The following is a 20,104-nucleotide window of genomic DNA, read 5'->3' on the forward strand; positions in this document are numbered from 1 at the left end:
TTCTTCTTCTTCTTCTTCTTCTTCTTCTTCTTCTTCTTCTTCTTCTTTGTTCAGGTTACTCTTTTTTTTCCCCCAGAGACACAATGTTCAGGAGAGGACTAAGTCTTAGTATGGTTGAGATGTAATTTTCTCCTGCAGATGAGTTTCTGGGCTGCCTGGATGGGCCCGAGCAGAGGAAGCTGGGTTTTCCTACTTAGTGCAAGAGGATATGTGGGTTTAGCTTCCAAACCCACATATTTAGCTACACCTTTTCCTTAAACAAACAAACAAACAAACAAACAAACAAACAAACCTAAAGAAGAGACATACTTGTTTAGAACTGACTCTTAGAGGTGATTACAGGTTTGATACAGTGAGATGAGTTCATGCAGACAAATGAATAGACATTCTGTCAGACTCAGTCATGTAATTTAAAATTTCACAACACATCATTCAACATTGTGGCACTGATGCTCCCATTATATAAATGAGAACTTTTCATCAGATTATTCTTTCATGCATGGTCAGATCATTCTTTCATCACATTCTTGGTATAGGAATGATTGCAATTCAGATGATATAATTAGTATGTAATTTTTTTTCAGAGATGCTTAATTAAATATTTTCTACATTCTAACAAGGAAATCTGGAAAAGTACTATATAAGTGTCCCTTGTTTCAGTTCACTGAACTCCATGTAAATTTTACCTCCAAGTCATAGCAGGGAGACCAACATGACTCCAAGTCTACATTTCAAAAGTACAAGTGTACTGCATGGGTAAATTGTGTCCTAGTACCAGAAAACACTGGATTATATTTACTTATATAACAGAATGAGTTGTAACCATCAGACTAATACTAAAGCTATATCCATGGACAAATTTGGCACAGAAAATGACCACAGAAGAATTGTTTATAATTCCATCCTCTTCTTGAATAGGTGGCTGTCAGAGTCAGCTCGATGGCTGATTATGACCAACAAACCTCAGAAGGGCTTAAAGGAACTTAGAAAAGTTGCACACATAAATGGAATGAAGAATTCTGGAGATGTCCTAACCATAGAGGTAAGCATAATGGGAGCTGGTTATGACACAAAGGAAACATAAGCTTGATACATATATGTATAGGCATCAAGGTGTAATATGTCACTCTATTGCTTATATTTCTTTCAAAAGGAACTAAAACGTGTTTGTCTTCCCTTTGCTTATTGAATTTAATTTGTAAAAGTGTATCCACAGCATTTTATTAATTTTAAAACTTTTCCTTAGCATATATTAGTTATACATAATGAGTCATTATAACATATTCATGTATGTGTATTATATATTTTATTGTATCTATCACTCATTGCTCTTGTTCTTCTCTCCCACTGGTTCCTTTCCTCTTCTTATACAGTCCTTTTGTACTTTCTTGTATTTTTTGTGTATGAAGCAAAAAATTAGTGTTAGCAATAGAAACATCAGTGAGAGGTTATTTACAGGATGGTGGACAACTTACAGTGGCTATCTTCTATCTCAGAAATCATTAACTGACTATAAATTTTCAGTAGCAGTAGGCCTTTATGAACCCTTTCATGTAGCAATAGCCAGTAAGTTCTGAAGAGGGGGAAAGTCCTTACAAGCCGTTCTACTTTCCATGATGAAATGTTGACTGGACCTTCAGGATGGGTCCTGTGCAGGTAACCAGAATGGCTGGTTAAGAGTTTAAATGTACAATGGCTACATAAGGCCTTGAAGATAGAATTGTATGTGCTTGACCGCTTCCTCTGGCTCTTGTTGTTCCTTGGGCATTGGGAGGGGTGGTATAGATGTCAAATCTAGGGATGAGCACTCAACAGACACTTATTTTCAGCACTTTGACCATTTGTGAGTTTGCAGTATCTGCACCCACTGTAAAAAGAAGCTTCCCTGACCCTAACTGACAGCAGCAGTACTCTATGGACACAAACAAAGATATTTAGATGGCAATTCAATTGCCACATCATGTTCAAAGCACAAAACAGCCCCCAAACAGCATGAATAGCTTCCTGTGTTTTCTATTACCATGTCAAAAACACTATGACTAATGCACTTACAAAAGAAAGCATTTAATTTGGAGGTTCACAGTTCCAGAGGGTTAGAGCCTATAGTGAGGAATATTACAGCAGGCAAGCAAATATGGTACTTGATTAGTAGATGAGAGATTATATTCTATCTACAAGCACAAAGGAGGAAGAAAGAGATGACAAAGACACACACACACACACACACACACACACACACACGCACATACACACACACCCAGAGCTAACTGAGAGTGGTGTAGCTTTTGAAACCTCAAAGCCCACCACAGTGAAACAGCTCCAACAAGACCACACCTCCTAATCTTTCCCAAATAGTTCCACAAAGTAGGAACTAAGCATTCAGTGCATGAGCCTATGGGGACTATTCTCATTCAGACTACCACACTCTCCCTGTTCAGATCTACAATTTGCAAAGCTATGGGTTTTCACCTGGGTCTGATGTATCAAATACAAGCTATTTCTTGTGGTACAGGCCTCAACTCCAACTCTATTCACTCCATGGAAGTGATGCCAACATTGCACAAGAAAACACACCTGGTGTGTTATAGTGTAGCATAAGTATTTACAGCTGAGTAAACTGTGATGAAAATTCTTCTGCAGCAGCCTGCATAGCACTTTCCAGGCCTGTGAAAGCAAAACAGCAGGGAGGAAGTTTTCAGCTCAATTTTAGCTTAATTTCTCTGTATCCTGATAGCAAAGCATGTGATATATTCAGCAATATATTCCTATTGTAGTTCTGGTAGGAAAGCATCAGCGATGGTACGGTCAATTTGACAAGATCTAGAGTCACTTAGAATACAAGTCTCCAGGCATGCCTGTGAGGGGTTATTTATATTAGTTTCGTTTCTGAGCATGACTATGAAGGATCATCTTGATTAGGTGGAATGAGGAATACGACCTTAGAAAGTTCAGCACTAGCCTCTGGGATTGGTCTCTGGACAAGATAAAAAGATGGAAGCTACTAAAGCATATTAGTTACTTATTGTTTCTGTGATAATGTAAAGGTTTATGGTTTCAGAGGAAGGGTCCATAATGATGGGGGAGGCACGGCAGCAGGCAAGCATAGCAGCAGGAAATAGAGAGTGAACTGGAGGTGGAGAGAAGTGATAATTAAAGCATACCCTCAGTAATGTACTTCCTTCAGCAAGGACCCACCTTCTAAAGGTTGGATATCATCCCCAAATCATCAACTGGAGACCAAGTGTTCAGATATATGAGCCTATGGTGGACATTTCTCATCAAAATCACCATATTCTACTCTCTAGACCCCACTGGTTCATAGACATATCATACTGTAAAATGCATTTAGCCTAACTTGAAAAGTCACTATAGTTTTTCAGTTTCAGTACTGTTGGAAGACTAAAGTATGGTAGAAATTTTATTCTGTGAGTTTTTCTAACATGGCCAGCTTCCAAATAATTGATACAGAGACCTATTGATTTATTTAACGAACTTAAGCACAATAACAGGGCAGATACAATTTATACTAATTTTCTTAGCTAGTCTGGCTACTTCCCTGCCACATACATATCCTGAGTTATTTGCCAAAATTGGTACTGTCTGGTTGTCTGCTCTATCAGACCAGGTCCTCTCTCTCCATCTTCTTCTTTCTTCTCTTCCCTGCCTCATAGTCCTTTCCTGAGACCCCAAGCCTGGGAATCAAAGCCCCGCCTACCCCTCTTCTGCACAGTTACAGGCTGTCTAGCCTTAAAAACAAAAGACAAAAAACAATCAGAGATAATTGGGGAGCAAAGTTTACACAGTGTTGTTAGGTGTATGTGAGAATGCACTCATCTGGACTGTAACCAGATCTTGGGGCCCAGAATTTAGCATCTGAATACACAGAGCACCAGACCCACACTAAAGTACAAACTTTCTTCTGAGTCCCAAGAAAATCTCTTAACTGTGACTCACTGTGAAATAAAATGAAAACAAGTCACATACTTCCAACATACAACAGCACAGAATATATATCCCAATTCCAAATGGAAGGACTGGGAGCAGAGTGAAGAAACACTGGGCCAAAGTGAGACCAAAATACAGCAAGGCAAACACTAAATCCTGCAGCCCCATGTCCAGTGTCTAGATCTTTAGTTTTAAAGCTCTATGCTTTCAGATTTGCTGCCTGCAACATAGATCTCTTTTAGGTTTGTTCCATTCTTCTTGGCAGATGTTTCACGGCTATGGCACCTCCCATAGCTTGGGGTTTTCACTGAAACCCAGGCTTCTCTTTCATAGCTTTACACAATGTACTATGAAGACCTCCTGGACTCTAAGGGCCTTCTAGCAGTGACTCTCTGAAACTATGAAGGCAAAATCCATGACCTCCTCAATTCTTGCATCTTTAATGCCTCCAAAGCCAGTGCTACATGCATCACATTACCAAAATGGGCTGTGCCAGCTTGGGGTGGACCCTGGCCCACATCTACTACTGCAGCTTTTTATGTTGGAGCAGTGCTTACTCTCTTAGGCTTTCTCCTTTCACAAGCTGGAAGCTTAGGTGGTGGGGCCTTGCTCTTCAGCTCATTTCCCATTTCTCCAATGAAGAACAAAAAAACCTTTCCTTAATGGTGTCCATATCCATTTACAGCCTTTCTTTAAGCACGTGCCTTGATTGCAAATCATCCCAGTTAACTTTTATGTTTTTCTCTGCAAGCTTTACAATTGCATTTATTTTTGCTCTACTAGCTCCTTTTCACTGTAGACCTGTGTAAGAGTTTTTAGTAATACAATCACACCACAGATTCAGTGTTTTTCTGTCTTGAAAAAAAATTTTTTTTTTTGCCAAATAAATTAGTCTATTGCCTGTTAATTTAGTTCAGTGGTTCTTAACCTTCCTAATGCTGTGACTCTTTAATACAGTTCCTCATGTTGTGGTGACCCCAACCATAAAATTATTTTTGTGGTCACTTTATAACTATAACTTTGCTACTATTATAAATCACAACGTAAAAAGCTGTGTTTTGTAGTGGTTTTAGGTGAGCAAGTTGAGAACCATCAATTCAGTCTCATGTAAATTCTCAGGATATGGCTAGAAAACAACCATATTCTTTTCCAAAATATCCTATCAGTAGACTGTGGTCCAGCTGCTAACATGGTTCCCCTCTGAAACCTCATGAGTTGGGTCTCCACCATCTGCATTACTCTCAGCACTACTGTTTTCAGATTCCTACTAGAATGGCCTGTTAAGCTCTGTTTACGACATTAATGACTGTTTAGTCTAAAGCTCCAAAGTCTTCACCATTCCCCCAAAAGGCCCTATGGTCCAACTCTATAGCAGCAAGCTACTCTCTGGCACCAACTTCTGTATTGGTTAGTTTTATGCTTCTGTGAAAAAAATACCACAACAAAAGAAACTTATAGAAGTTTGCCTGAGATTACAGATCCAGAGGAGAATGCATAATTGTGGAGGAGGCATGGTAGTAGGGAGCTGGAGCAGGAAACCCAAGAGCCCAAATCTTTAACTGCAAGCAACAAGCAGAGTGTGCAAACTGGAAGTAGGGTGAGGCTGTGAATCTCAGAGCCATTCCACCTTCTAAACAGTGCCACCAACTGGGTAACAAGCATTCAAATACCCGAGTCTGTGGGGAGCATTTCTCAGTCAAACCTCTAGAGGTCTTACACTAAATGAGTCTTCACTCATCTCTTTTCATCCTAATCTGCATCTCTCATCTACATCCTGTCTTCAGTGTTCTGAGTCCATCTATACTTCCTTGCTTCACATATCCTGACTGTAGAAATCAGTTGAATTTTTCTAGCTCTCTTGGCTTCTTGCCACTTTTAGAGCTGACACTGCTCCTTTGATGTTTATATTTTTTCACTAGGCAGGAACACTGACTATTGATCCAGTTCTCTGCAGGTGCCCAGTACACCCACAATGCCCATCAGTTCATTAATGTTGTTGTTGAAGGTTGTGAGAACCACCATGAAGGAGGAACTGGAGGCCTCACAGACAAAAATTTCCCTGTGGGACTTGTTCCGTACGCCCAACCTGCGCAAGCGGATATGTCTTCTGTCCCTTGTGAGGTAGGCTTCATACAGTGCCTGGTAAAATAGTTTGAAGATAAATGTTCTCTCTGTTACATTTGGAGATAAAATGGGAAATTCCTGGAGCTGGATGTAGTCAAAAGGTTTTGAATATAGGAGCACAGACTAATTGTGCAGTGCAGAGTGTATTCATCCAACCATTTAACTGGACTCATCACTAGAGACTGATGCTGAGAAGCTCAGTCCTGGTACAAACTTGGACCCTGAGTGTGTTCTTTCACCTCTTTCAATTTCAAGAGATAAAAATTTCAAAATGAAATGCACAAATGTATACATCTTAATGAATACACATGGTTATATTTTGAATTGTGAGCCTCCCCTTTAATGGCTGAGTTATGTCTCCAGCCCAACATACAGTTATTTAAACCTCAATCAGATCAAGATACAGTGAAAAATCTAAAAATCAGGAAGGACTCATCATGTATCCCACAAACTTCATTACACCTTCAAAAATTCAATAGCAATATGTCTCGCAGTCATATAAGAGTCTATTGTGATTATAATATCAAGGGCTAGAGAAATGGCTCAGCAGTTAAGAGCACTCATTCACTGCTCTCACAAAGGACCTGGGTTCAATTCCCAGCACTCATGTGGTTGCTCACAATTATTTTAACTCCAATATCTGACATTCTCACATATTACACATGCGAGCAAAACACTAATGTACATAAAATAAAAATAATTAAATTATACAATTATCATTTACAATAAATATTTTAGGGAACAAATTATAAGCATGCACAGAAAAGCTAACAAACAGTCATTCTCTGAGGAGATAAAGAACAGTTTAATAAAAAAAATCCTGTCCAGCTGCCTTGGACATTAGAGGACAGCAGGAGCTGCAAAAGCTTGTTGGAGTTTCTATGGGTTGATGGTAAGAGAAGGCCACTCATCTCCCTGGTTAGCCAATGGGGAACCAGGAGGTTAACTTTGAGACTTTTTAGACAAATGAGTTGTGGCAAGGAGCATTCAATCAGCATTTAAGGATTTCTGAAAAATGCTTTAGGTTTATGTTTCCTAGCAAAACTCACTCAAGTGGGAGTTAAGTCATTGTCATTAGCACTTTGGGGACAGATTTGAGAATTTAACATTTCAGGCTTTTATTGATGATACAGGGCGATCATGGTCCTCTGAGTACTTCTGTCTGAGTGTGGACATTGGAAAAGGGAGTCTGAAATGTTGGGCCAAAGCAGGGGATTAAACCAGAAGGCAATGGTAGGACACCTGAGGGAATTCTGTCAGAAGCATCCGGTTCACTGAGCAATGGGTCAGTTCATTAATTTTTTCCTAAAAATATGAAAAGATGGGGGGGGGGCAATTGTTACTATGAGGAGGATATAGGTCAGAGGGTGGAGGAGAGATATGAGGCAAGAGTCCAATAGTAAAAGTCCTACATTGAAGTAGGATCCTAGGAGTCTAGTTCTGTGTGCCAGATGTGTGATGCACATCTGTGTGAAGATATGTACCCTTGCCTACCTGGCCAAATTGTTTACATAGTAACAATATTGTTTTTTTAATTGAGCAAGAGACAAGTCTTTCTTGGCAGTCAACAAGTCAATGGCCCTCTGGTTTTGTAGGACCTCCAAGGCTAGAGAGGTAAGTTGGTTCTGGAGCAGTAAAGCCAAGATTGATTTCTGGATGGAAACTTCCAGTTGTGTGGAGATCTGCTGGGATATAGACTATGGATAGAAAGCAATGGATAGAAGAATGTATAAAGAAACGGTGGTACATTTACACCATGGAATACTACTCAGCTATTAAAAACAATGAAATTTGCAGACAAATGGATGGATCTAGAAAAGATCATACTAAGTGAGGTAACCCAGAAAGACACACATGGTATCTACTCACTTATAAGTGGATATTAGCCATATAGCACAGGATAACCATGCCACAAAGCAGGACAGGTACTGGAAGACTCTGCCTTGCAGACAAAAATCAACTAAACATGGACAAAAAAGATCCCAAGAAGCCAAGAGGCAAAATGTCTTCATATGCATATTCTTTGTGCAAACCTGCTGGCAGGCACACAAGAAGCACCCTGATGCCTCGGTCAGTTTCTCAGAGTTCTCCAAGAAGTGCTCAGAAAGTTGGAAGACCATGTTTGAGAATGAAAAGGGGAAATTTGAAGACATGGTAAAGGCTGACAAGGCTTATTATGAGAGAGAAATAAAAAGCTACATCCCCTACAAAGGGGAGACCAAAAAGAAGTTCAAGGACCCCAATGCACCCAAAATGCTTCCTTTGGCTTTCTTCTTGTTCTGTTGAGTACTGCCCCCAAATCAAAGGAGAGCACCCTGGAGCATCCATTGGTGATGTTGCAAAGAAACGAGGGGAGCTGTGGAACTACACTGCTTCAGATGACAAGCAGCCCTATGAAAAGAAGGCTGCTAAGCCTAAGGAGAAATAGGAAAAGAATATTGCTGCCTACAGCACCAAAGGAAAACCCGACCCCTTGAAAAAGGGAGTGGTCAAGGCTGAACAGAACAAGGAAAAGAAGGAAGAGGAAGATGAGGATGAGGAGGGGGATGATGATGAATAAGTTGGTTCTAGTGCAGTTTTTTTTCTTGTCTATTAAGCGTTTAATCCCCCCCAAACTCCTTTTAAAGAAAAATATTGAAATGTAAGGCTGAATAAGATTTGTTTTTAACTATACAGTCTTTTTTTTTTTTTTTTTTTGGTATAGTTAACACACTACCAAATGTGTCTTTAGCTAGCCCTGTCCTGGTGGTATTTTCAGTGGCCACTAACCTTGTCTGGTACAGTCTGGGGGTTGTAAATTGGCATGGACATTTAAAGCGGTTGATGGTGCACAGCACAAATTAGTTAGACATGGGGATGTTAGGTTTTTATTTTCCTTGTTTTTTTTTTTGTTTGTTTGTTTTGTTTTTCATCTTCAGTTGTCTATGCTGCAACTTTTGTGAAGATAATTATTGTTCTGTTAACTGAATACTAACTACTCTGTAGATGCCAAAAAAGTGGCTGTTTTGTTGACATTCTAAATGCTTCTAAGTAAATATAATTTTTTATTAGCAAAAAAAAAAAATGATGCATGACAGAGGCAAATGATCTGTACCATGGAAAAGCCCAGTTGTCAGTTTTTGGTTGAAGGGATTCATTCCCCAAAGGTGCCTTTCCTGGGTTTTAGCACCAATTGTAAGCAGGTCAGTAATGAGAAACAACCAAACCACCATTTTCAATGGACAGAAATATCAGTTTAATTTAGAAAAATGTCAAGCTGCTGTAGACAGTAGTAGACAGCAGCAGCAGCGTGTGTTGGGTTTTATGTGGGTGGATGTTGGGGGTGTGTGTCACTGTTCAGAGAATCTGGATTAGCCAAGTGAGCATGGGGACTCAGATTATGTGCTGCCTATCTCAGTTAGGAGCATTCAGCCAGCCTTTGAGGGTCTCTCTGAGGGTTGAGGGTTTCTAGAAGAACCTAGTTTAGGTGGAAGTTGAGTCATTGCCATCAGCACTGCCACTTTGGGGACCTAAGAAAACACAGTTAGACCTTGAGATTGTAACAACTAAAGCTGACTGCTTTGACATCAGCTCCAAACTCATGACATGCCTTTCCGTTCTTTACAGATTTGTGATATGGACATCTGCATTTGGCCTGCTGATTAACTTCCAGCACCTAAGGACAAATGTCTTCCTATTGCAGTGTCTTTTTGGTACACTCTCCATTCCGGCCAATTTATTTGGAATTGTTTTAGTGAATCACATGGGACGTAGAACAAGTCAACCGTTTATCATGTCCCTGTTTGGAATTTCTCTTTTGGCCATAGCATTTGTGCCTCAAGGTGAGGAAAAGATACATGGAGAGCAAAGAAATGATCTCCTTCCCTTTCCTTGGTACTTTTAGGTCCGCCAATGAAATCAGAACAAAATAAATTCTACGGATTTCTTGTGACCAATGTAGACATTTGGGGCATACTATTCCATTAAGATGCCTGGAGAAGAGTCAGAAGTCAGTCACATTTGGTTCTAGTAGATGAATATTTATTGTATTCAAGATGCACACGGAAACTTGTGCCAATTATTCCCAAGGTCTGTTATTCCATGCCAGAGCTCGTAATTCGATTGAAAATGACTGCAGCATACTGTTTCTTCCTCTGTCTAGCTCTGTCTCACTACTCCAGCTTCAGTAACAGTTTATTTTCTAACCTCTGTGTGTCTGCTTATGAGCCTCATAATGTAAGGTCACAAATATAATCCTCCTTTGGAAAGTTATATCAAGAAAATGGGCATCACTTATATTGAAGTACATAAAAGTATGACTAGATTAAGCATTAAGACTGTTAGAGTTGACTCCACTGAATTAAATGAACTTAAGTAATAAATAGCAGTGCACAAGGGGTCGTGACTCTTGAATGTAAGCAGTGATGTAAGTTTCTTTAGGCCTCACCTGAAGGCTCAATGCAAAGTTGGAACTTAACATGACATTGAATTGAGTAGGAAATGGCTTTGTGAAACTCTCCTTGAGTGGCTTCTAAAGTTTGATAGTTTTCCTAGCAGAGGTTCTTTTTTTTTAACTTTTATTAATTACACTTTTTTCACTTCGTATCCTCCCTAAACCCCCCTCCCTCCTCCCCTTCTAATCCCACCTTCTTCCTCCCCTCCTAATCCCCACCTTCTCTCCCCCTTCTTCATGCATGCCCCTCCCCAAGTCCACTGATAGGGGAGGTCTCCCTCTCCTTCCTTCTGATCTTAGTCTATCAGATCTCATCAGGAGTGGCTACATTGTCATCTTCTGTGGCCTGGTAAGGCTGCTCCCCACTCAGGGGGAGGTGACCAAAGAGCAGGCCAATCAGATTATGTCAGAGGCAGTCCCTCTTCCCATTACTATTCTTATTCTTGAGTTTTGAGACATTATTTCAAACCAAGCCAATCTCCAGATTATACACCACTGTGGGACTTCTACCTTTTCATGACACAATTTTGTAATATTTCACATCCGTTGTGGACTTAAATTCCTTGAGTATCTGAATGGGCATATCATCCCTAGTCATTTTTCCATGATATTCCTACATTTTGAATGAGAAATTGCTGATGGAATTGGATAGAAAATATGAAAGTGAGATCCTCCTGAACACTTGGTTTTCTGCTTCTTAAGCGAATTTGAAGAGATTTAAGGCCTATGAATCCAATTGTTCAGAAGTTTTGATTCCCTATAAACTTATATATGCAGATAGGTCACCTTCTTCAATTTGTTAGTAATGGAGTGAATTTTACCTCTGTACCCATTCTCTACACTATATTTTACACTTTTACTCATCCCCATTAAGGATATTTTCCACTTGGGATTTGGGGAGCACAAATTCTCACAGCTCAGATTTCATGACTGTCCTTGGCCTTCTCTCTAGAAATGCAGATCCTACGTATGATTGTGGCAACTTTGGGAGGAGCTTTTTCTATCGTCTCTGTTGGCAGTACTCTTCTGCATTCAAATGAGGTACTCCCCACCATAATCAGGTACAAGACTCAAGGTTTACTGTCAGAACAAATTTTCTTAGTTTATTTACTTTTAAATATTTTTGACATTTACTGTGAATTAATTCATCAATTAAAATTATTTTTGTGTGTGCATGTGTGTATATGATACGTATTTATACAGACATGTGCTTCTACCATGTACCCATGGAGGTCAGAAGACAACTTCCAGAAGTTGATTTTCTTTTGGTTTCTGGGATTGAAACACAGTCTTGATGGCAAACACTTTTACCTGCTGAGCCATCTTGCTGGCTTCTTAGCTCATTTACTTTCATTGACTGGATAGTTGCCTAAAACAATTAATTGTGACGATAACAAGTATGTCCAAAGTTTCCTCAATGTCACCTTTTGGTCAGTTACTGTGTTGTAGATTTAGTAGTAACATACCACTAACTAAATCTCACATAATATTTGGAACCCAGAAAAGGCAAAAGTCATGAGAAATAATCTATTTTTTTAACCTTTTGAAAAATAAGTTTTAAAAAATCAGCATAAAGGGGCCAGGTGTGGTGGCACACACCTTTGTCCTAGCACTTGAGGAGCAGAGGCAGGGAGCTCTCTGTGAGTTTGAGGCCAGTCTGGTCTACAAAGCAAGTCCCAGGACAGCCAGGGCTTTGTTACACAGAAAAACCCTGTCTTGAAAAACCAAAAAAAAAAAAAAAAAAAAAAAAAAAAAAAAAAAAAAAAAAAAAAAAGTTAACATAAACAACAGTATGCTTATTATACATTTTTCATCTATTTTGCTTTGGTTGCTCTGCCACTTTTGGCCCTCAAGTTCCCTTTGCTAGTTACCTCCATCTCTCTAGCTACCACCCTCCTTCTTTTATGTCCCATGTATATATACCATTAGCCTTTTCTCACTTAATATATTTTCTATCACTTTCTATTGTTCCCTTTCTATTTTCCTAGCCTCTATTTTCCTATACTTTCGTCCCATGTACACATATACATAAAAGCTAAAATCTAGGCTCTCCCCATTAGAAAAAACATGTAGTCTTTGTTTTTCTGTGTTTGGTTTTGTAAGTGAGAAATGAGTATTTTAATATTGTGACCTTGAGAAAAGATATTACCAAATGAAACAGAAATAGGAAAAACAAGAACAAAAATTATCAACATTTTTATGTCTAACTACACTGCTGATTTCTCTAATTAATGCAAGATGGTAAGAAACAAATTTTAAATGTGCATCCCCATGCGGTTATTTCTGAAATCTGCTTTGTGCTCAAGGGCAACTGCTTTAGGAGTCGTTGGAATTGCTGGTAGTGCTGGGGCAGCCCTGTCTTCCCTGTTTATGATCCTCAAGACATATTCTGCCTCCTTGCCCTGGATCATCTATGGGGTCCTCCCCTTCCTTGGTGGCCTTGTTGTCCTTCTTCTTCCTGAGACCAAGAATCAGCCTCTGCCTGACTCCATCCAAGATGTGGAAAATGAGTGAGTATAATCTTGCCCCTCATAGAACTTGTGTGTTGTTAATGGTCTGTGACGAGGAAGGTGAAATAGCCTTGTTTCTCAAACTAGTGCCAGGCAGGCTAAAAACTAGATGGTTCTTTTTTTTTGTTTACACATGGAAATTGTGTTTGGTATAGGAACCATTTGCATATTTTTTATACAGTGGTTTCAGATGTGCCTGGAAGATTCTCTAACAAAGACCAGCACTACCTAGACTGCATAGGGAGATATAGAAATGAAGCTGACAGTACCTATATGTTTGAGTGTGCCATGGTCACTGAATAACTTAAAGAAAATTACATAAGCCTAAAGGACCTGCCACAAATGACACTGAATCTGAGGGAAGGACTCTTGTTTTCGCTATGAGATTCAGATTATCTTCCTTTCATTAGGAATGAAAGTGTTCATGACAGAGAAGAAGGTCATAGTCAACAAAGGGATCATAGAATATGAAATAATGGGCAGGATTTCAAAATTTTTGGGGGACATTTTCTTTGCTTTCCATCACCCAAAACCTCCTTGGAGAACACCATGATAACCAAGGTAGAAAGTGTCCTAGTTTGCTTCTCTGTTGCTGTAATAAAACACTGACCAAATGCAACTTGAGGAGAAAAGGCTATATTTTAGTTATTAGATTAGAGTTCATCACTGAGGAAAGCCAAGACAGGAGCTTCAAGCAGAAAATAATCCAGAAATGTTATTTCCTTGATTTGCTTCCTCTGGCTTGCTCAGCTGCCATGCATATAGAGTTCAGGTTATTTGCCTAAGGGTAGTACCACAGTGAGCTGAGCTCCCTTACATCAATTAGCAGTCAATAAAATGCTCCAAAGACACGCCACAGACTAATCTGATGAATCAATCCTTCAACCAAAGTTCTCTCTTCTCTGGTATGTCAAGTTGACACCAAGATTATCCATCACAGCTCCACAAGGAGAGCAACAGAACCAAAATATCTGGGCACAAGGCACTGATACTCCAACCAAGGACCAAGGTCCATTAATGGATATAACCTAGAACCCCTGCTCAGATGTAGTCCATGGCAGTTCAGTATTCAAGTGGGTTCCCTAGTAAGGGGAACAGGGACTGTCTCTGACATGAACTCAGTGGCTGACTCTTTGACCACCCTGCCCCCACCCCACCCCCAAGGGAAGCACAGCTTTGCCAGGCCACAGAGGAGGACATTGCAGCCAGTCCTGATGAGACCTGATAAGCTAGGGTCAGATGGAAGGGAAGGAGGACCTCCCCTATCAGTGGACTTGGAGAGGGGCATGGGAAGAGATGAAGGAGGGAGGGTGTGATTGGGAGGGAATGAGGGAAGGGGCTACAGCTGGGATACAAAGTGAATAAAATGTAATTAATGTAAAAAAGTAAAATTTAATTAAAAAAGATTATCTATCACACAGAGGCTACTGGGGAGGTTGGCCTTTTATTTCACAAGACATAATCAAATTACATAATGGATGTTGAGTGAAGGATGAGTTTACACTGAAGAATGTACGGGATGTAATTTTTCTCCATGTCCTCTGTTCTCTGTTCCCTGTTCCATGTTTTTGATATTTGCTGTATGTGTTACAGAGGGAGAGTCTCCAGACAAACAAAGCAGAAAGATATGTTCATCAAAGTGACACGGTTTTAAGGAACTCCAAGAACTGGAATCTGATCAAGGAGCAAGATAAGAAAAAATATCACTTAGATTTACGATGATCTAGGATCACTCTGGATACAGCAATTTTTAAGCAAATAACGATATAGTAAAAGTTTGTGTTAAGTTAGAAAGTTCCGGGAGTGTGAATCCTGAGAGGCTACCCATGCCTCAGGATATGACTCTGCACCCATGCACATACAGGGAACAATAAAAAACAAAAGCAAGAGCACATGAGATTGGAGAAGGAAGTATGAGAGAAAGAAACTGGAGATGATATAATGGGGGCATAGTTTTGAACCATACATACTAAATAAAATATTTAATAAACTGTTATATATAAGAAGATGTATTTTTCTCAACAATTTCCAATGTTTCAGTCCACGGTTTAATGCTCTGTTTTTTTGTCCTGTGATAGGGCAGAACATCAAAGTGGACAGGATATTGTGGGTCTAAGTTGCTAACTTCTGGGGCCATAAATCAAAAAGAAAAAAGCACCAGGTTCCTTGCATCTTCTCAAAAACATCACTAACCTAACTTCTAACAAAACAAACAAACAAACAAACAAAAAAAATATCTCCTAGAGTCATTTTGATTTGCATTTCCCTGATGACTGAGGATGTTGAGCATTTCTTTAAGTATTTCTCTGGCATTCTATATTCCTCTACAGAGAATTCTCTCCTTAGCTCTGTACTCCATTTTTTAAAATTGGATTACTTGATTTGTTGCTGTTTAACTTCTTGAGTTCTTTATATATTCTGGATATTAGCTCTCTGTCAGATATAGGGCTGGTTAAGATCCTTTCCTAATCTGTAGGCAGTCGTTTTGTTCTGACAACAGTGTGCTTTGCTTTACAGAAACTTTTCAGTTTTCACCTTACAGCCATAAGAATGGCTAAGATAAAAAACTCAAGTGACAACACTTGCTGGAGAGGGTGTGGAGAAAGGGGAACCCTCTTCCACTGCTGGTGGAGGGTTCAACCACTTGTACAACCACTTTGGAAATCAATCTGGTGCTTTCTCAGACAATTAGGAATAGTGCTACCTCAAGATCCAGCTATACCACTCCTAGGCATATATCCAAAAGATGCTCAAGTATACAACAAGGACATTTGCTCAACCATGTTCATAGCAGCTTTATTTGTAATATCCAGAAACTGGAAACAACCCAGATGCTCCTCAACTGAGGAATGGATTCAGAAATTGTGGTATATCTACACAATGGAATACTACTCAGCAATTAAAAACAAGGAAATCATGAAATTTGCAGGCAAATGGTGGGAATTGGAAAAGATCATCCTAAGTGAGGTATCCCAGAAGCAGAAAGTCACACATGGCATATACCCACTTATAAGTGGATATTAGACATATAGTATAGGATAAACCTACTAAACTCTATACATCTGAAGAAACTAACCAAGAAGGAGGACTCTGGCTAAGATGCTTAATACTCATTCAGAAAGGCAAAGAGGATGAACATCGGAAGAGGGAGAAAATGGAACAGGATGGGGGCCTACTACAGAGGGCTTCTGAAAGACTCTACCCTGCAGGGTATCAAAGCAGATGCTGAGACTCATAACCAAACTTCGGGTAGAACACAGGGAATCTTATGAAAGAAGTGGGAAATAGTAAGACCTGCAGGGGACAGGATCTTCACAATGAGAGCAACAGAACCAAAAAATCTAGGCACAGGGGTCTTTTCTGAGACTGATACTCCAAGGACCATTCATGGAGATAGCCTAGAACCCCTGCATAGATGTAGCCTATGGCAGCTCAGTGTCCAAGTGGGTTCTCTAGTAAGGGGAACAGGGACTGTCTGTGACATAAACTGATTGGCCTGCTCTTTGATCACCTCCCCCAGAGAGGGGAGCGGCCTTACCAGTTAACAGAGGAAGACAATGCAGCTACTCCTGATGAGACCTGATAGATCAGACCTGATAGGATCAGAAGGAAGGGGAGGAAGACCTCCCCTATCAGTGGACTGGGGGAGGAGCATGGAAGGAGAAGAGGGAAGGAAGGTGGGACTGGGAAGGGAGGAGGGAGGGAGCTACAGGTGGGATACAAAGTGAGTAAACTCTAATTAATAAAAATATAAATAAAAAGAAAAAAAATTTCCCAAGTTTCTACTACTTCACAATAGCACCACCTGCTGGCAAATACTTTGTGGATATCTCTGATCTAAATCATAACATTCCACCCTAAGGATAATTGTTTTTGTTTGTCTCCTGGACCATTGCTGAGATTTGTCTCAGATATCTTGCTGTTGCTCAGAATCAGGGTGATTTTGTGGCTAGGCAGAGAATCTGGGGGCAAGTTTCATGTGAGCTCCAGGAAAAAAAATGATTTCTGCTCATTGTCCAGAGTCCCCATGGATTTCACTGCCAGCACTTCTTAAAAGTCTAAAAGTGCAAATGTTCCTAAGAATATTATACTAGAGGCCCATGTGTGGCACCCAGAAGACAGATCCATCAATGTGGATGGGGAGCATGTTGTTGCTGAGTAGGGCCGACAGGATGGTGTGCAGCAGCCTGAAACTTGCACTCCAACTCAGGCCCTGAACAAGTTATCCAGCCACAAATCACCCGGCTCTAAGCAATGACAGGGTGTTCAAGATGAAGAATGGTTTATTTTCTGGATTGGACCTCCTGGAAAGGCCTCTATGGTCCATGCTGTCCTGGAGACCACTTTGGTATCTGTGGTCCATTGCCCCAGGCTGTGTTCAAGAAGTTCATGTGGATGTCCCTGGTCCTACAGTAGCCAGGATCCATGTTGCTATCCCTGGCCTGAGTTACCACCTTGGGCTGGGCCACTGTCTGAGACTATCCAGATGCTTGTAGATGCTTCTGCTGGGGACCATGGTGAGGTGAATGGCCTGAGCTGCCATCTGAGGCCATGGTGATGTCTGGGTTATGCTGCCTTGCAGGGTCATGTCTGGGTTTGTGGTCCTACTGTAGCCAGGGTCTCTGTTGATGTGTGTGGCCAGTGTGGATGTCTTTGTGGATCCACCTAAGGCATGTGGATGTCTGAGGTCTGTGCTGCAGCCAGAAGCCATGATAACAGTGGGCTGTGCTGTTGCTGAGGGTCATGTTGATATGAATGGCCTGGGCTGTCACCTGAGGCATGTGCTGCCATTGAGGTTATGGTGTTTAATGCCAATACAGTGGCAGATATCCAAAAGCTGTACTGCCACCAGAGACCATACTGAGGTCTGTGGCACTTGCTGATGATGGAGTCCATGACCTTGTCTCCCACTGACTGTAAAGAACAAAGGAACTATTTTTTTTTTTGCCATGGTATTGATGACTGCACATCTCAGTTGAGAAAGAGAGACATAGAAGGGTTCTGTGACTACCCCTATACCCACACTTTATAACAGCCTAGACAGAAAGCTATCAAAGAGAACTCTTAAAAACTGTGACAAGGATGCTGAAGTGCAGCTCTCCACAACTGATGGCTTCAGGTGGGGGGTGCAGGTTGGGGAAGGCTCAGTTTTCTTTAAGGGACAATGTTCCAATGGCATATGGGCAACACAGATTGGACTTAGTTTTTTATTTTTTATTTTTTTTTTGGGGGGAGGAGGAAGGTCCCATAGGTAGGCGTGGACCTGAAAGGACTGGGAAGTAAGGGTACTTGGAGTTCATGATGTGAAATTTCCAAATAATCAATAAAAATATTATGAAAAAATACTATACTAAATTCTTAGAAGACATGATGTATAAAAATTGAAACCCAGAAAGATGGTCATGATGTGTATTCACTTATAAGTGGATATTAGCTGTAAAGTAAAAGACAGTCATGCTACAGTTCACAGACCCAGAGAGGCTAAGTAACAAGGAGGGCTTAAGAGGGATGCTAAGATCTCCTTGGGAAGGGGAAATAGAACACATTTTGCAGGTGGACTAGGGCGGGTGGGATTGAGGACAGAAGGAATTAGATGGGTGTGAGGGAGGGAGAAAATACTGGGAGAAATAAAATAATTTTATTTTTTCCCACAGCTGAGTAAGCTTTATTGTGTATATACCCATCATATTTCCTTCATTCACTCAGGTATTGGTGGATATCTAGATTTATTATACTTTAGATTGTGATTAGTGCCATTATAAATGTGGATGTGTAAGTCTGAGGCATAATGCATATCAGGTATCATTTCAGGTTTGTACTGAGCAGTGGTACAGCTGGATCATATAGCCTCTCTAGTTTCATCTTCTTGAGGAACCACCATATTATTATTCATAGCTGCTATAGTAGTTCACATTCATACCAGCAGAGAATTCTTTTATCTGCCTCATGGCTAGTATTATTATCATTAATTTTTAAAATTCACTTTACATCCTTGCTGTAGCCCCCTTCCCTTCTCTCATCCCAGTCCCACCCTCTCTCTTCCCCTCTTTTCCTCAGAAAAGGGGAGCTTCCTTTCCCATCTAGCCCAGATCATTAGGTTTCATCAGTACTGAGTGTGTCCTCTTCTCCTGTGGCCTGGCAAGGTAGTCCTGCCAAGGGGAAGCAATCAAAAAGCTGGCAAGTAGCTCATAACTTCTTGTTACTTCTGCTCCAGGAAATTCAAAGTTCTTTTTTGTTGCAAAGGCACTGCATTCAGATGAACATGCCGTACTTCCACAGGCCATGGACATTAACTTGGCCCCTGGAAGTATCACAAGGAGGTCCAACCAGGGAACTGAACTGTTCCTCGTCTGGACTCTCCCTTATTGCGAAGCCAGGTGGTGTGTTTTGGAGGGCTGGGTCTGCAATTTCACAAACTTCAGTCTGTTGCATGCCATCCTACCAACCCCAGTGGGTAATGATTTGGTCCATCGCTGACCTCAGCTCTTTCACACCTGTCATTGACCTCCTATCATGTCTCCAGTCATGCCTCTCTCCACAGCCCACACACTGCTCTGTTCTTCTATCTTCCCCACCTCTCCCTCTCACATTGTTCACAGTAGTGATGCCTGCCTGTCACATGAGGTGGAGGCAAGATGGCCATCAGGTGGTGGGACCAAAACGTAGGTCTTTAATAAATGTAATATGCTTACATGTAAAAAAAAAAAAAAAAGCTGGCAAGTGAGTCTGTGTCCAATGCAGTCCCCACTTCCCTTACTAGAGGAACCACATGAAGTCTAAACTGTCCATCTGCTACATCTTGTAGGGGGCCTAGGTTCATTCAGGCATGGTCCTTCGTTGATGCTTCAGTCTCAGCAAGCCTCTCTGGGCCCTGGTTAGTTGGCTTTGTTGGTCTTCTTGTGGAGCTCTTGTCACCGCCAAGTCCTTTTCTGTTTCCTTCTGCTCTTCCATAAGACGCCCTATGCATTCCCCAATGTTTGGCTGTGAGTCTCAGCATCTGTTTTGAGGTGCTGCTGGGTAGAGCCTTTCAGAGGACAACTCTGTCAGGCTCCTGTCTACAAGTTTGGCAGAGCATCTTTCATAGTGTCAGGGT

The 20,104-nt window shown here is 40.8% G+C and overlaps 1 protein-coding gene and 1 pseudogene across 2 annotated transcripts in view; both read left to right on the top strand.

Moving 5' to 3' along the window:
• The window catches only part of LOC129681806 (solute carrier family 22 member 19-like), a 32,563-nt gene extending 17,898 nt beyond the window's left edge, over positions 1-14,665 (top strand). Inside the window, exons 5-10 of one of the 2 annotated variants that reach the window (XM_055613980.1) lie at positions 919-1,042; positions 5,951-6,066; positions 9,676-9,890; positions 11,454-11,562; positions 12,808-13,011; positions 14,605-14,665. In XM_055613980.1, the coding sequence (XP_055469955.1) occupies positions 919-1,042; positions 5,951-6,066; positions 9,676-9,890; positions 11,454-11,562; positions 12,808-13,011; positions 14,605-14,665 (829 nt within the window). The remainder of the gene's footprint in view (positions 1-918; positions 1,043-5,950; positions 6,067-9,675; positions 9,891-11,453; positions 11,563-12,807; positions 13,012-14,604) is intronic. The other variant, XM_055613981.1, reaches the window with a different exon arrangement.
• Positions 8,036-8,629, top strand: LOC129681807 (high mobility group protein B1-like; annotated as a pseudogene).
• Positions 14,666-20,104: the final 5,439 nt, after the last annotated feature.

The sequence above is a fragment of the Psammomys obesus genome, unplaced genomic scaffold (genome assembly GCF_907164565.1).
Source record: "Psammomys obesus unplaced genomic scaffold, mPsaObe1.curated_primary_1811, whole genome shotgun sequence".
Classification (NCBI taxonomy): domain Eukaryota; kingdom Metazoa; phylum Chordata; class Mammalia; order Rodentia; family Muridae; genus Psammomys; species Psammomys obesus.